Source organism: Oncorhynchus keta, chromosome 28 (genome assembly GCF_023373465.1).
Source record: "Oncorhynchus keta strain PuntledgeMale-10-30-2019 chromosome 28, Oket_V2, whole genome shotgun sequence".
Lineage (NCBI taxonomy): Eukaryota > Metazoa > Chordata > Actinopteri > Salmoniformes > Salmonidae > Oncorhynchus > Oncorhynchus keta.
The window spans coordinates 23,559,180-23,577,463 of NC_068448.1; the positions used below are offsets into that span (position 1 = coordinate 23,559,180).

General features: G+C 43.0%; 1 protein-coding gene across 13 annotated transcripts in view; it reads left to right on the top strand.

Annotated features, from left to right (window-relative positions):
• The window catches only part of LOC118360864 (F-box only protein 6-like), a 62,914-nt gene that overhangs the window by 23,266 nt on the left and 21,364 nt on the right, over positions 1-18,284 (top strand). For 9 of the 13 annotated variants that reach the window (XM_035740353.2, XM_035740359.2, XM_035740349.2 and 6 more), the window contains one exon: positions 3,996-5,470. The exons of the other annotated variants lie outside the window; for them this stretch is intronic. In XM_035740353.2, coding sequence (XP_035596246.1) covers positions 3,996-4,142 — 147 coding nt within the window. In that variant the 3' untranslated portion in view covers positions 4,143-5,470. Of the gene's footprint in view, positions 1-3,995; positions 5,471-18,284 lie in introns of those variants that run through there. 13 annotated transcript variants of the gene reach the window in all.

An 18,284-nucleotide genomic window follows, 5' to 3' on the forward strand; every position in this document is an offset into this window, starting at 1 on the left:
CACATGTGGCGATCATCCTTTCACCTACTCTGCGTCTCAAAGACGAGGCGGTTGGAACCAAAAATATCAAATTTGGAGGCATCCGCAGGTCACAATCAATAAGCACATGAACCTTGATGCCCCCCCAGCAAAAACACAGAGGAAAGCTCCTCCAACCCTTAAGTCACAGGGGGGTCAAATACAGACTTATTTTAGTTTTAATAGGAATGACATCAGAAGATGGACTGTTTAAAGTGAGACCGGAATGGAGCCCAAGCCTCATTAAACAGATTGGGGTTCCTTTGTGAATTTAATTGCATTTTTTTCTAGTTTCAGAGAGCACAACACATCTCTCACCCAATATTTATAAGATGGGGGAGCTGCCATCTTCCAGTTCTGTAGTATTAGCCGTCGAGCTAAAAGAGCTGTATAAGCAACAGTGTCTGACTGGATTCTTGATAGGGGGTACCTATGGGCAGTACTCCAAAAAGGGCTGTAATTCGGAGACTGATCTATAACAGTGTCATATATACCAGAGAAACATTTAAATATTAATTCCCAGAAACCTGACAGTTTATGAAAGCCCCAAAACATATGCAACAGTGTGGCTGGTTCCAGTTTACATCTGACACAGGTAGGATCAAAATCAGAGAATATTCTTCCAAGTTTGGCCCCCGACCAGTGGATACGGTGAACCACCTTGAATTGAATGAGGCTGTGTCTAGTGCTAAAAGAGGACGAGTGCACCCTGTGCAGCACAGATTCCCAGGTGTCTTCACCAAGTTCCTCCCCCAAATCCTTTTCCCATCGAGTCTTTAAAGGCACCAAAGAAGGGTTCTGTAAGTCATGAACGATTGCATATACATCTGAAATTGCGCCCCTAGGAAGCTTGTTCAGCTCCAAGATGCTCTCTATAGCTGTATTCGCAGGCCTATGGGGAAATCCAGGTGGGTTAGCTCTGACAAAGTTTCTAGTCTGGAGATAATGGGATTGGGGGAGATTGAACTTTTCCTGCAGCTGAGAAAGAGGCAAATGTATCATCAAAGAATAATTGTGCTAGGGAGGAGAGGCCTTGTGAGTGCCAAATGCCCCATCACTCAAAGGAAATAAAATGTTCTGATTGATTGGGCCTGATAGAGAAAAGCCTCGGAGGCTAAACGGAACTGATTCCAAATTTTAAGAGACTGCTTTACAATTGGGTTGACACACCTTTTGCCTCGGGACACTGGGAGAGATGAGCACAACACAGAGGAAAGTGCTGCAGGTTTACACGATTCAGACTCCATCTGGACCCAGAGTGGTCTAGGGCCAGTAGGATCAGTCTGCAGCCAGTACAGAAGGGCTCTGAAATTTGCAGCCCAGTAGTATGTCTGAAAATTTGGTAAAGCTAAACCCCCCAATGACCTAGGCTTCTGTAAATGTTTTCTACCTATCCGTGGTACCTTGCCATCCCAAATAAAATGCATGAATGTTTGATCCAGTGAAATAAAAAAAGATTTTGGAATAGAAATGGGTAAACATTGAGATAAATATAAAAATTTGGGCAACATTTTAATGACATTAATCCTTCCGATAAGAGAAAGGGGTAGCGAGTTCCAAAAAGTAAAAGATTGTTTCAAACTGTCTGCTAGAGCAACAACGTTTTCCTGAAACAAATTTGAATGTTTCCTTGTCACTTTAACTCTCAAGTAGGTGAATTGATCCCAGGCAATCATAAACTGAGAACTTGTAAACGAGCACTTTAAAGCAGCCTTGTTTACCGGAAAAAGCTCACTCTTGCCTAGATTCAGCTTGTACCCTGAGATTGATCCAAACTTTTTATGAACAGATAGGGCACGTGGCAATGAGGTATCAGGGTTGGAGATAAACCAAAAGTAGGTCGTCAGCATATAGCAAGAAATTCTGCTCTAAGCCCATCCTGATTATACCTTGAATGGCATCATTAGAGCTTAGTGCAATGGCGAGTGGCTCGATTGCCAAAGCAAACAACAAGGGGGAGAGTGGGCAACCCTGTCTAGATCCGCGGTGCAAGGGAAAATAGTCAGAGGACAAGTTATTAGTCCGTACCGAAGCCATGGGGGAAAAATAAAGGATCTATATCCACGCAATAAATTTGGGGCCAAATCTATAAAGGGCAGCTGTTACGTAATCCCACTCAACGCGGTCAAACGCTTTTTCCGCATCATGTGAGACCACCACCTCCGGGTCCCCCCGACGCTGGGGAGTACAGTATATTCATAAGGTGCCTAATATTGAAAAATAAATGCCTATTTCTCACAAAGCCAGTCTGGTCAGAGTGTATTACTTGGTGCAGCGAGTCTTTCATGCGGATGGCTAAAAGCATGGCTAGGATTTTGTAATCACAGTTTAAAAGCGAGATTGGGCGATAGGATCCACATTCCAGGGGTCTTTGTTTTTCTTTAATAGTAATGAAATTCAAGCCTGATAAAGACTAGGTGGTAGCTTTGAGGTATTAAGGCACTCTGCAAATAGTCGAGACAAGAATGGGCAAAGCAGACTAGAAAACGTCCTGTAAAATTCAGTTGGAAAACCGTCCGGACCCGGGGCGGCAGGGTAGCCTAGTGGGCTGCGCGCTGCCTGGAAACAGTAGGGGAGTAGTCTTGGTAGATGTAGAAGCTCTGTCCTTGAAAGCTCAGTGGTATTGCAGGCTCGTCGGAGAATCTCCATCTTCTCATGAAAAAAGTGCACTCGAAGCATTATGTCACGGGGCCTCTCCTGGGGCTTTGGGCACAGCGACCGGTGGGCATGATCAATCAGGGGCTTTTCATCTAAGGTAAGAACATCCTTCAGCAGCCCTGAAACAAAATCCGTGGCGCGATGCATTTCCGCTGACTCTGGGACCGATACAAGTCTCAGATTATTGCGGCGAGAGAATCCCTCTAAACTCACACAGCTCTCCTTCACCTTTTTCAAATCTGCAGCTAGGCGTTTCACTTCAGCCTCCAGGGATGTAGTTAAGTCGGAGACATTAGTAGCGGAGGTCTCCAGTCCTGCAATCGTTGTAGTGTGCGACGCCGTTGTTGTTTTGAGTGATGTGATTGCTGGCATAGTCCCGTTCCGCAGGATGGTTAAATCTGCTTTTAAAGTATCAGAAACCTCCTGTATTCGGGCCTCAATCGTAGCAACCACCTCTGTTTTCATTTCAACTATTTCAGAGCGTAGTAGTTTGATGGCCTCGAATGTTCATTTCAGCGCCGCCAAGCCGCACCCCCGGGTAAAGTGTGAGTCCCCGGGTCCTCAGACTCAGGAGAGGGCGGTGATGAGAGTGGGTCTTGTAGGCCGGGTTTTCTCAAAGTCATGCTTTTGGCCTTATGTTTCGTCGACATGCTGACATTAGGAAGCAAAGTACAAAGTAATCTTGTTTTTTACGGAAAGGGATCACCAAATTAATATTTGAAAATAAATACGGTTCTGCTGCAAAATTCACAAACTTTAAGAATACCACGGGAGCAAACGGAAAACACGTCAGTCGCACATGGCGTCCCACCAATCCCCCTGGACTTGATCTTTAACCAATTAGGGTTATCTTCTGTATACCAACCCTACCTTGTCACAACACAACTGATTGGCTCAAACGCATTAAGGAAATCAATTCCACAAATGAACTTTTAACAAGGCACACCTGTTAATTGAAATGCATTCCAGGTGACTACCTCATGAAGCTTGTTGAGAGAATGCCAAGAGTGTGCAACGGGTAGCTACTTTGAATAATCTCACTAAATATATTTTGATTTGTTAATACTTTTGGTTACTATATGATGCCATATGTGTTATTTCATAGTTTGATGTCGTTACTATTCTACAATGTAGAAAAAACCTGGAATGAGTAGGTGTCCAAACTGTGTGTGTATATATATTTATATGTATGTATGTATGTGTATGTATACATATATATTTATATATGTGTATATATAATTTATTATTATACAACATATTTCCCAATTAAACAAAGCATACGAATTACAATTGAACATATGACCTTTTCAATGTTTCAGATGACTCATGTGTTCAAGAATTATGGACCAGGTGTGCGTTACATCCGATTCATTCATGGAGGAAATGACACTCAGTTTTGGGCCGGCTGGTATGGAATTCGGGTCACCAACAGTAGCATCGAGATCTGCCCATCGGTGGACAGATAGATTTCGGTGTTCACATTTACTCTCCTAAGAGGTTACATTTGAATGTTTTTTGCTGACCTGCACGCTTTGAAACCTCTCTTAGTGTAGTGAACATCATTCTGTCTTTTCAGCCTTAGGCAATAGGCACACTGATGTTTCTCTGTGGATATACATCATTCTGTATTTTCAGCCTTAGGCAATAGGCACACTGATGTTTCTTTGTGGATATACATCATTCTGTCTTTTCAGCCTTGGGCAATAGACACACTGATGTTTCTCTGTGGATATACATCATTCTGTATTTTCAGCCTTAGGCAATAGGCACACTGATGTTTCTCTGTGGATATACATCATTCTGTATTTTCAGCCTTAGGCAATAGGCACACTGATGTTTCTCTGTGGATATACATCATTCTGTATTTTCAGCCTTAGGCAATAGGCACACTGATGTTTCTCTGTGGATATAAATGATTCTGGCTGTACAATACAGGTAACTGCCAAAATAATGGAAAGGTTTGAGTAAATGAGGGATACAAAGTATATTGAAAACAGGTACTTCCACACAGGTGTTGTTCCTGAGTTAATTAAGCAATTAACATCCCATTGTACTTTGGGTCATGTATAAAAATTCCCAGCTGACCATTATTTTGGTTACTATGGCTAGAGGAGATCTCAGTGACTTTGAAAGAGGGGTCTCAAAGCAGCATAGAGGTCTGCCTGTGTCAGTCACCAGATCTCAACCCAATTGAACACTAATGGGAGATTCTGGAGCGGTGCCTGAGACAGCGTTTTCTACCACCATCAATAAATCACCAAGTTATGGAATATCTCATTGAAGAATGGTGTCGCCTCCCTCCAATGGAGTTCATCACACAGAATGTGCTCAGGCACATTGAAGCTGTTCTAGCTAGTGGTGGCCAGCGCCCTATTAAGACAATATGTTTTCTTTATTTTCTCAGTTACCTTTATCATTTGTGTCCATCTCTGAATTGTACAGAGCAAAGCAAAAATTCACATATGCCTGGAATACTTCAATGTATTACAGGCATATAATGTGCATTTCTGTTTGCTCTGTACAATTCAGAGGAAGACAGACCAAAGGAAAGTGTGAACTTCAATGTAATGTATTAGGTACGTAAACGTCTGACCCATTTTGACAAACACCTTTTAAGAAACGTAGTTGAACACTTTTGCTTGTACTCACCTATATCTTAACATCTATAATGTAATTGTTGTCACTTACAGTGCCTTCAAAGTATTAATACCCCTTGACTTACTCCACATTGTCTTGTTACAGCCTGAATTCAAAATGTATTAAATCAATTTTTCTAAAACATGTACACACAATACCCAATAATTGTTTCTCATTTATTGTAAATTAAATACAGCTATCTCATTTACATAAGTGTTCACAGCCCTGAGGCAATAAATGTTAGAATAATCTTTGGCAGAGATTACAGCAGTCTTTCTGGGTAACTCTTAAGAGCTTTGCACACATGGTGTATAATATTTGCACATTCTTTTTAAAATTCAAGCTCAGTCAAGTTGGTTGTTGATCATTGCTAAACAGCCATTTTCAAGTCTTGCCATAGATTAGATTTTCAAAAGGATTTAAGTCAACTGTAACTAGGCCACTCAGGAACGTTCAATGACGTCTTGGTAAGCAAGTCCAGTGTATAGTTGGCCTTGTTTTAGGTTATTGTCCTGTTGGAAAGGTGAATTTGTCTCCCAGTGTCTGTTGCAAAGTAGACTGAACCAAGTTTTCCTTTAGGATTTTGCCTGTGTTTAGATCTCTTCTGTTTCTTTAAATAAAAAATTAAAACTTTGTCTTTGCTGATGACCAGCATACCCATAGCATGCTGCTGCCACCATCATGCTTGAAAATTAGAAGAGTGGTACTCCGTGATGTGTTGTTGGATTTGCCCCAAACATAACGCTTTGTATTCGGGACATACATTTATTTTCCCAGTTTTTTTGTTCTTCTTTTTTTCAGTTTTAGTTTGGTGCCTTACTGCGAAAAGGATGCAAGTTTTTAAATATTTTTATTCTGTGCTGGTTTCCTTTTCACACTTATTTAGGTTAGTATTGTGGAATAACTAGTGTTGTTGATCCAACCTCAGTTTTCTCCTATCACATCCATTAAACTGTAACTGTTTTAAAATCACCATTGACCTCATGGTAAAATACCTGATAGGTTTCCTTTCTCTCTGGCAACTGAGTTAGGAAGGACGCCTGTATCTTTTTTTGTAGTGACTGGGTGTATTGATACACAAGTGTAATTAATAACTTCATGCTCAAAGGGATATTCAATGTCAATCTACTAATAGGTGCCCTTCTTTGCAATGCATTGGAAAACCTCCCTGGTCTGTGGTTAAGTCTGTGTTTTGAAATTCACTACTCAACTGAGGGACCTTACAATTACCTGTATGTGTGCGGTACAGAGATGAGGTCATCCAAAATCATGTTAAACCCTTGCACACAGTGAGTCCATGTAAGATTATGACTTGTTAAACTAATTTTTACTCATTTTTTGTTTAAACATGTACCTAATTTAAGTATTGATTGCTAACTATTAATATTAAACAAATAGGACATTTCTGTTCTGTTTAATTCTGTTTCTGTAAAGAGATGGTTTCCACTCCAGCTTCCTGCAGTTAGTCTGCTAGAGATAGTTTGAGCTGACAACGACTTAGTAACAACCTAAAAGCTGGCATTCCATAGACAAGATGTGGTGTGTTACCCGAGAGAGAGAACCTTGAAGAGTTTAGAACAATGTCTCATTTTTCTGGTCTCATTTTTCTTTACCTCGATCCTGACTAGTCTCTGTCCATGCCGCTGAAAAACGACCCCACAGCATGATGCTGCCACCATCACGCTTCACAGTAGGGATGGTGACAGGTTTCCTCCAGACGTGATGCTTGGCATTCAGGCCAAAGAGTTCAATCTTGGTTTCATCAGACCAGAGAATCTTGTTTCTCATGGTCTGAGTCTTTAGGTACATTTTGGCAAACTCCAAGCAGGCTGTCATGTGCCTTTTACTAAGGAGTGGCTTCCGTCTGGCCATTCTACCATAAATGCCTGATTGGTGGAGTGCTGCAGAGATGGTTGTCCTTTTGGATGGTTCTCCCATCTCCACAGAGGAACTCTGGAATTCTGTCAGGGTTACCATCGGGTTCTTGGTCACCTCCCTGACCAAGGCCCTTCTTCCCCAATTGCTCAGTTTTGCCTTGCGGCTAGCTCTTGGAAGAGTCTTGGTGATTCCAAACTTCTTCCATTTAAGAATGATGGAAGCCACTGTGTTCTTGGGGAGCTTCAATGATGCAAAATGTTTTGGTAGTGGGCCAGTGGGTCAACGAGAGCATTATGTATTGTTCTGTACATAAATTGTTATATTTCCTTTGGTACTGTATATGTTTGTCACGCCTTGGTCTTAGTATTTTGTGTTTTCTTTCTTTATTTGATCAGGCCAGGGTGTGACATGGGTTATTGTGGTGTGTTTTTGTCTTAGGGGTTTTGTGGGGTGTCTACGTAGTCTATGGCTGCCTGAGGCGGTTCTCAATCAGAGTCAGGTGATTATCGTTGTCTCTGATTGGGAACCATATTTAGGCAGCCATATTCTGTGAGTGTTTCGTGGGTGATTGTTCCTGTCTTTGTGTTTGCACCAGATAGGGCTGTTTCGGTTTTCATTATTTAATTTCATTACTTTTGTAGTTTCTGCATGTATAGTTTTTTCTTTATTAAAATATATCACGAATCATCATCACGCTGCATTTTGGTCCGATCCTTGTTCTACCTCTTCGTCAGAGGAGGAGATAGAAGAGAGCCGTTACAATGTTATTTTGTGGTTGTCCATCATCCATTTCGTTGAATAGGTTACTTAAGGTATATTGCAACTGGTAACATATCTCATGTAATCATACCAAATATGTAACATATCATTCTCATTTGAGTGTCCCGGATTTACGTTTACCATGTTACATCTAGTCTTTGAGACCACCCCTGTTTTGTTCTGTTTCCTTCATTTAAGAAACATTTTGCAACAGAATCAGCGGATTGAATACGCCCCAATTATCACTCCCTTCAGCGGCGCTCTGCTTTGGAGAGCAAAGCCGGATACAGTTCTCCTCCTGAGGACCGTAAGGCGTAGTGCCTTCTCCTCCTGGGCAGAAGACACTCACAAAATCAACACAAGTCCAATTCTGGATTATTTGACCAATTGACAGAAGGTACCTTGTGGCCAATGGTTTTCTGAGTGAAAGTGGAAAATTAGGTTACTTGAAAATGGCCTGGTTTAAAACTATATATATAATAACTGAAAGACGGCTTGTTTTTGTGTTCTCCTTTTTTTGCATGGAAACCGTTACTCATGATACTTATGATACCAACGTTTTAGAATACCGTAGTACCGTTTCATATGATACTACCTATTTTTTCAGCCCTACCAATCTAAAGAACCTGCTGGCTCTGGTTATAAATGTTTATAAAGTCTGTTTTGTTAATAAATTCAAATTTAAGCAACAGCCGCTAGTCTCTTGTATGCGCCAGTCCAATAATATCCACTTCATTTTCAACTGTATTCAGCCAGCCGCATCCCCTACCTGCCCTCACTCACCTGCTTCTCTCCGTCCCATTTCCTGTGCATTGCCGTAGAAATTATAATCAAAGGAAACAACACTTTTATAAGATTTGCAAATATGAAGCAATCAATCATCACCAAGAATGGTTCAGAGTTGAAAGTGTTGGTTCCACTTTTCTGGGCTCTGTTATTTACTTAACAAATAAGGAATACTCAAAATGTGCACTTATAAATCATAACAATTTTTATCAAAATTCAGCTTTAGACAGAAGTCAAACATCAGACATTCAACTGATGTCTCTTCTGAGTTATGCCCCGAACAAAAGACAGGATCTTATATACCCGAGATCACACCTTATGTGTGATCTATGTCAAAACCTATTCTTAACACAAGGTTTCTGAGAACCTGTCTCAGTGGTATGCAAATCTGACCTTTTTTCAGAGAAAAACAGACGCCGTCTCAATATCACCCACAGTCCCTTTTCTCACAGACGCGGGGCTGCGGGTTTTGGCAGAGAGCTAGACACAGACAGAGGTCTCAATATTCAGCTATACAGTGAGCATAAGTACAATGGCACGTAAGCAAATTAATAACATAATCAATGGTGGGGGTCTTTAGAAGATCCCCAAAATCAACTTTAACCCTTCAAAAACTTAACAAGCATAGTCGGGTCTCTGCTTTTATAGAAAAATAAATACTTTTTGTGTACGTGGCATTCAGCAGATGGTGTGTGTAAAAGGCACTTAGTTGTCTGTGCAGATTTAAGATAGGCTATCAGCCTAAGATAGGCTATCAAAGACAAGTTTGTATCAAGTTAGAAAAACACTAGAATAATGAGAGATTATTCTTTAAGCAGTAAAACACAGGATAGCATGACTAATTATGTAATTTTCCACAACAGCATTTATTCCTCCATCAGTTTAAAAATATATAATTTAGCTGTAATGACGAGCTGGGTGCAGACCCTGATATGGATTCTGTTAGATTAGTAAATGTGTTACATTGGAACAGTGCACCGAACGAGCAAAGTTGATACATTGTATAATTTGATCACCTGTTATAACCAAGAGCACAGGCCAGCTTGAGTAGACTTTGCAAGTTTGCTGTCACGCAGCCTCAGAGTGCCAGAGCAGAGAAATGGAGCAGCTTCACAGCAAAGATAGCAGCTTGTGTCTAGCCTAAATTGTTTGAAAAAAATATGACCCGTATTACCAGAGATACCTTTTTTTTATCCTAATGGAATTTGTGCGCATTTTAGATAATTTCACAAACCATGCCAAGGGCCATTTTAAACGAATTGTAAAAAGAGGCCGTCCTGCTCCTCTCCTCTACCTAACTTCCCCTACCTAACTTCCTCTCACACTCCCTTCAATTTCCCCTAAGTCTCGTTAATTTGGCTCCTCAGCCTTACCTAAGCAACCCAGTCTCTCATTTTTATTTACTAATAGCACAAACTTATGGAGCATCAAACTCAGTTACATAGCCCTGCCATTCCCAACCTTGGAAATGCGCATCTGGACACTGCACCCACCCACTCAGGTCAGAGTGTTATCTTTCTATCTTTGACAGTAACACAAATGTCTGAGTGTTGTGCGTACAACAAAATGTAAGTTGCAGGGCGGGTTATTGGGGTTTTTACATGCTGTGTAATAATAGATAATTACCACTAAATACTTACTGTTACTTTGATAACTTTCAGACATTTGTTCTACTTTATGGCTGTTACTCTTCTTTAATGTTAGCGTTTCCAATACCGCTTTGCCTATTGTGTGTCGTATGTAGTATTATTCCATACTGCCATAAGTGTTATTACATTGGTTGCACAAGGTCTCAGCCTGGCAGATTCTCATGCAAGGCTGAAGAGAGAGAGTGGCATAAATCTTTACCCTTTGTCAATCCAAGTAATTGGTTTCTTTCTCTGTCCAAAAGGTGAATGTTTATGTTAACATTGATGCTGTGTTTATTGCCCTTTATAGACATGTTGTAATTGTAATGCCATTTATTAATGTACACAGGGTTGCAACTTTGGTTTTAGAAGTGGGGGGGACATAACTGTATTACATACACTGCTCAAAAAAATAAAGGGAACACTAAAATAACACATCCTAGATCTGAATGATTTAAATATTATTATTATTTAATTTCTTTACATAGTTGAATGTGCTGACAACAAAATCACACAAAAAGTATCAATGGAAATCAAATTTATCAACCCATGGAGGTCTGGATTTGGAGTCACACTCAAAATTAAAGTGGAAAACCACACTACAGGCTGATCCAACTTTGATGTAATGTCCTTAAAACAAGTCAAAATGAGGCTCAGTAGTGTGTGTGGCCTCCACGTGCCTGTATGACCTCCCTACAACGCCTGGGCATGCTCCTGATGAGGTGGCGGATGGTCTCCTGAGAGATCTCCTCCCAGACCTGGACTAAAGCATCCGCCAACTCCTGGACAGTCTGTGGTGCAACGTGGCGTTGGTGAATGGAGCGAGACATGATGTCCCAGATGTGCTCAATTGGATTCAGGTCTGGGGAACGGGCGGGCCAGTCCATAGCATCAATGCCTTCCTCTTGCAGGAACTGCTGACACACTCCAGCCACAGGAGGTCTAGCGTTGTCTTGTATTAGGAGGAACCCAGGGCCAAACACACCAGCATATGGTCTCACAAGAGGTCTGAGGATCTCATCTCGGTGCCTAATGGCAGTCAGGCTACCACTGGCGAGCACATGGAGGGCTGTGCGGCCCCCTAAAGAAATGCCACCCCACACCATGACTGACCCACCTCCAAACCGGTCATGCTGGAGGATGTTGCAGGCAGCAGAACATTCTCTACGGCGTCTCCAGACTCTGTCATGTCTGTTACATGTGCTCAGTGTGAACCTGCTTTCATCTGTGAAGAGCACAGGGCGCCAGTGGCGAATTTGCCAATCTTGGTGTTCTCTGGCAAATGCCTAACGTCCTGCACGGTGTTGGGCTGTAAGCACAACCCCCACCTGTGGATGTCGGGCCCTCATACCACCCTCATGGAGTCTGTTTCATATCGTTTGAGCAGACACATGCACATTTGTGGCCTGCTGGAGGTCATTTTGCAGGGCTCTGGCAGTGCTCCTCCTGCTCCTCCTTGCACAAAGGCGGAGGTAGCGGTCCTGCTGCTGGGTTGATGCCCTCCTACGGCCTCCTCCACGTCTCCTGATGTACTGGCCTGTCTCCTGGTAGCGCCTCCATGCTCTGGACACTACGCTGACAGACACAGCAAACCTTCTTGCCACAGCTCGCATTGATGTTCCATCCTGGATGAGCTGCACTACCTGAGCCACTTGTGTGGGTTGTAGACTCCGTCTCATGGTACCACTAGAGTGAAAGCACCGTCAGCATTCAAAAGTGACCAAAACATCAGCCAGGAAGCATTGGAACTGAGAAGTGGTCTGTGGTCACCACCTGCAGAACCACTCCTTTATTGGGGGTGTCTTGCTAACTGCCTATAATTTCCACCTGTTGTCTATTCCATTTGCACAACAGCATGTGAAATTTGCAGTGTATATGTATGTATGTATGTATTATTTTTTTATCCAGTCAGATAAACACCCCAAACAGCCTACCCGACTGATCACATTCCAATGATAAAACTCCGGGAGACAAAATTTCAGAATGTGGGGGGGACATGTCAGCCCCCATCCCAAGTGAAAGTTGCGCCCCTGCATGTACATATGTATATTGCATAGTTATACCCATGAACTAATTATGTTTACATGTGTGCTTATCTTTGTCTTTATAGAATCACAACAATAAGATTCATAAGTCATATAAACATCTTCAGGTGTGTGTGTGTGTGTGTGTGTGTGTGTGTGTGTGTGTGCGTGCGTGCGTGCGTGCGTGCGTGCGTGCGTGCGTGCGTGCGTGCGTGCGTGCGTGTGGTGAATATCAAGAGTACAGTGATGTGCCTCAATATCATCTTCTAACCGGACAGCACTATAGAGGACAGAACCAAACCAATAAGTAAACTCAGCAACAACAAAAAAGAAACGTCCTCTCACTGTGAACTGCGTTTATTTTCAGCAAACGTGACATGTTATGTTCATACAAATATTTACACAAGATTCAACAACTGAGACATAAACTGAACAAGTTCAACAGACATGTGACTAACAGAAATGGAATAATGTGTCCCTGAACAAAGGGGGAGTCAAAATCAAAAGTATCAGTCAGTATCTGGTGTGGCCACCAGCTGCATTAAGTACCGCAGTGCATCTCCTCCTCATGGACTGTATCAGATTTGCCAGTTCTTGCTGTGAGATGGTACCCCACTCTTCCACCAAGGCACTTGCAAGTTCCCGGACATTTCTGGGGGGAATGGCCCTAGCCCTCACCCTCCGATCCAACAGGTCCCAGACGTGCTCAATGGAATTGAGATCCGGGCTCTTCACTGGCCATGGCAGAGCACTGACATTCCTGTCTTGCAGGAAATCACTCACAGAACGAGCAGTATGACTGGTGACATGCTGGAGGGTCATGTCAGAATCAGCCTGCAGGAAGGGTACCACATGAGGGGGGAGGATGTCTTCCCTGTAACGCACAGCGTTGAGATTGCCTGCAATGACAACAAGCTCAGTCCGATGATGCTGTGACACACCGCCCCAGACCATGACAGACCCACCACCTCCAAATTGATCCCGCTCCAGAGTACAGACCTCATTCCGTAACGCTCATTCCTTCGACGATACGCACAAATCAACCATCTCCTCTGGTGAGACAAAACCTTGACTCGTCAGTGAAGGGCACTTTTTGCCAGTCCTGTCTGGTCCAGCAACTGTGGGTTTGTGTCCATAGGCAACGTTGGTGCCTGTGATGTCTGGTGAGGACCTGCCTTACAACAGGCCTACAAACCCTCAGTCCAGCCTCTCTCAGCCTATTGCGGACAGTCTGAGTACTGATGGAGGGATTGAGAGTTTCTGGTGTAACTCGGGCAGTTGTTGTTGCCATTCTATACCTGTCCTGCAGGTGTGATGTTCTGATGTACCGATCCTGTGCAGGTGTTGTTACATGTGGTCTGCCACTGCGAGGACAATCAGCTGTCTGTCCTATCTCCCTGTAGTGCTGTCTTAGGCATCTCACAGTACGGACATTGCAATTTTTTGCCCTGGCCACATCTGCAGTCCTCATGCCACCTTGCAGCATGCCTAAGGCACGTTCACGCAGATGAGCAGGAAGCCTGCTCTTTCTTTTGGTGTTTTCCAGAGTCAGTAGAAAGGCCTCTTTAGTGTCCTAAGTTTTCATAACTGTGACCTTAATTGACTACCGTCTGTAAGCTGTTAGTGTATTAGCGACCGTTGCACAGGTGCATGTTCATGAATTGTTTATTGTTTATTGTCCACTGAACAAGCATGGGAAACAGTGATATTGTGCAACGGTCGCTAAGACAATGAAGATCTGTGAAGTTATTCGGATTTTTACGAATTATCTTTGAAAGACAAGGTCCTGAAAATAGGACGTTTCTTTTTTTGCTGACTTTATATAGCGGGTGAGGGCATTCATAGCCCGACTGTTCAGACAGGTGAGGGCACGATTGCGTGCTTTGCGTAACGATGGCTAGTCTACGAACCACTCTTAGATGATTCGTTGAGAGCCCCGACACAAAGGATACACCCTCTTAGTCTCCATGACAAACAGCAGATGTGTGGAATGGGTCACAAGGTTAGACTTGATATATGAGAAAGAGCAATCCCCCAGCCAGATAGCATTTGCCATGAAGACTGTTCTTATTGTACAGAGTTTGGCTCCGAAGACAAGACTTTTAAATCAATTGTCAACTCCAGATACCCCTTTCTCAAGAAAAATGTATGTCCTTGACCACACGCCTAGACGAACTCAAGGAGGGGAGTGAGCTTCTAGGTCCTACACTATCCCAGGACAGGTGCAACATCAGAGGTGACTTACAATGTTTCCAGACACTACCCCACACACATACTGTCTCAGACCTTATCTCCCCCAAAGCCGAAGGAGGGAGTGACTGGGCACAGACATTGTGGAGTAATTGGTTCCCCATTAATCTACATGTGAAGACAATGTTCCCTCCTGTCCTCATTTCTTTCTGATATTTTGCATAGCAACAGGGACATATGATAGACAAGCCTGACTTCTCCCCTCTCTGGGCCCCAGGTGACTGAGGCCCATATGAAAGAGGAAGTGCAACTGCCAACACCAGAGTCTGAAGGGATACATTCTAATAAAAAGAGTTCAACAGTTCAATCATATAAGCATATTATGTATCGGGTTTCAGGTAAGACCCAGATGCAGACAACGTTGAAGTAACAACAGTTTATTAATCCAACAGGGGCAGGCAAAAGACAGGTCAATGGCAGGCAGGGGCCATAATCCAGATAGGTGGGGCAAAGGTACAGGACGGCAGGCATTCTCAGGGTCAGGGCAGGCAGAAAAGGTCTACACCGGGAAAACTAGAAAACAGGAACAATCGAAAGACAGGAACAGAGGGGAAAAACCCTGGTAGGCTTGACGAAACAAAACGATCTGGCAACAGACAAACAGAGAACACAGGTACAAATACACAGGGGATAATGGGGAAGATCGGCGACACCTGGAGGGGGGGTGGAGACAATCACAAAGACAGGGGAAACAGATCAAGGTGTGACATTATGCAGATAAGACATCTTAATGATCTATGTTACCGAGCTTCTTCTGATTCTTCCGCCACAATATCCGTGATCCTTGGGACGTCCCTTCCCTAAACCCTCTTCTAAAAGGCAGGATACCTCCAGGCAAATCTGGTTATAAGGATGTGATGGTTGTGATGATTTCATTTCAACCAGTTTTGCCTGCAGGGTAATTTAGGCCTGGAACAAAGTGTCCATTTGTAATTCTTCCATGTTTGGATGTTACAAAATGATGGAGAATAAAAATGAATTGAAGACATATGTGGAATTGTCTTGATAGTCCTGCACTGCATCATTAAAATTACATTTTAGGGATGGCTGTATTTCTAAACTCTGAACACCCCAGACTTTTAATGTAACTCTTGACCCTATGGGCCCTAAAAGCAAGTTGATGTATTAGCTTGACTCTAGATCAAAGAAATTGATTAGTTATTGTGAGAGGAGACTAAAAATCTATTTCATTATCCAAGTATCGGTTCATAGTCAGCACGTTGCCTTGTTACAACAATATTACTACATAGATTTGTATTATTATTATTATCTGTTAACTGAATGCAGTAATGGATAACAGTTTGCAGTTGTACTTTCAAATACAATACAAGTTGTTTTAATCACCTACAGTATAAAAACACAACATGTAAAGTGCTGGTCCAATGTTTCGTGCGCTGAAATAAAATAAACCAGAAATGTTCCATATTTTGTGCACAAATTTGTTTACATCCCTGTTAGTGAGCATTTCTACTTTGCCCAGATAATCCATTCACCTGACAGGTATGGCATATCAAGAAGCTGATTCACCAGCATGATCATTACACAAGTGCATCTTGTGCTGGGAACAATAAAAGGCCACTCTAAAATGTGCAGTTTTGTCACAACACAATGCAACAGATGTCTGAACTTTTGAGGGTGTGCAGTTGCCATCCTGACTGCAGGAATGTCCACCACAGCTGTTGCTAGAGAATTGAATGTTAATTCTCTACCATAAACTGCCTCCAAAGTGATTTTAGAGAATTTGTCAGTACGTCCCACTGGCTTCACAACTGCAGACCACATGTAGCCACGCCAGCCCAGGACCTCTACTTCCGGCTTCTTCACGTGTGGGATCATCTGAGACCAGCCACCCGGACAGCTGATAAAATTGGGTTTGCACAACTGAATAATTTCTGCACAAACCGACAGAAACCGCCGCAGGGAAGCTCATCTGCATGTTCGCGTCCTCACCAGGGTCTTGACCTGACTGCAGTTTGGCATCGTTGCCGACTTCAGTGTGCAAATGCTCACCTTTGATGGCCACTGGCACACTGGAGAAGTGTTCTCTTCACGGATGAATGCTGGTTTCAACAGTCCCGGGCAGATGTGTATTGCGTTGTGTTGGTGAGTGATTTGCTGATGTCAACATTGTGAACAGAGTGCCCCATGGTGGTGGTGGGGATATGGTATGGGCAGGCATAAACTACAGGAGACAAACACAATTGCATTTTATTGATGGCAATTTGAATGCCTAGAGAGAACATGACGAGATGCCATTCATCGGCGGCCATCACCTTATGTTTCAGCATGATAATGCACAGCCTCATGACGGAGCTGTAAAACACAAAAGGGGGCATATTTGCATGTTATGGTCTTGTGAAGGCTGGCTGAATTCTGGAAAAGAGTATCTTATCTTAGCATGTCTACAGATTCTCCCTTCTTCCTGTTTTTGTTTGCTTGGAAATCTTGATACTGGAGACTGTTATTTGAAGAAACTGTGTAACCAAGGGTTGGTTATCCTCCTAAAATGTCAAGTTATGTATCACTAGATCTTATTTTATACAAGATTATGGGTATACTGGGCAACTTTCATAAGGCCTGGATGCCTTAAATGGAATACAGTACGACTAAAGGAGTCTGCATTGAGAAAATGCCCACGTCAGGAGAGATACGTGTTTAGGCAATCCCTAGCTGCTGGCCTTCTCAGTCCTGGCCCTGGGGGTCTGCCATCCTGTGGGTTGTCACTCTAGCCTTGGCCTAACACACCCAAAACCAATAATGAATATTTCACTAAGATTCTAAAGCTGAGTCGGATGTGTTGGGTTGGGGCGCAGCACAGGGTGAGATGGTTTGTTAAAGAAGAATGGTAGAAAGTGTAAGCAGAGTGAGCTGAAGACAGGAGGATAAATGGAAGTGAATGATCGGAGGTGGTTGGTGTGGTGAAGTTCTCAGAGCCCGAGGCTTGCACAGAGGGTCAGGATAAAGATGAGTCTGATAGTAGGGGTGACATTTTTGAAGTGTTTGAAGAAAGTGGACCCTTGCCTTTTGGCTGAACTATTTGTAATTTCAGGGTGGGTGAAAACAGAGTTGGGTGATGTGGAATTGGTCAGGGTAACCAGAAGTGGCTTTGTGATAATTATTTGTGTTTCTGCTGGTCAGAGGGAGCAGGCACTCCGCTTTAAATGAATGGGGTAAGAGATGTGAATTATTTTGCTCCCATGAAAAGGGCGCCATTGAAAGGAGTGATTACTGGGGTAGCGGTAAATGTGAAAGTTGACCAAATGAAGATTCCTGGTGTTTGTGATGCTTGTCGTTTGGGACCCGCAGGAAGGGTGGCGTGAGTGGTGAAACAGAAGAGTCGTTGTCTGTTATTTTGAGTTTTGATGTTGTGTCTTTACCTGATAAAGAGATGTTCGGAAATACTGTATAAGGTATCCTGTACGAGCTTTTGTGCTGAATACATTACATTGTTACAGGTGTCAAGCTTATGGGAATGTGGCAGAAGTGTGAAGGAGGGAGGTTCCTATGTGTGAGAAGTGTGCAGAAGGGCATGAAGCAAAGAAATGTGTAGCATTGGGGAAAGTATTGGTATGTGTGTGCGAGGGTGGGTGTGCACATGGGTGTGCGAGACTTCCCAGCTAGCAATGAAGAATCTGCCCAGAAGCCG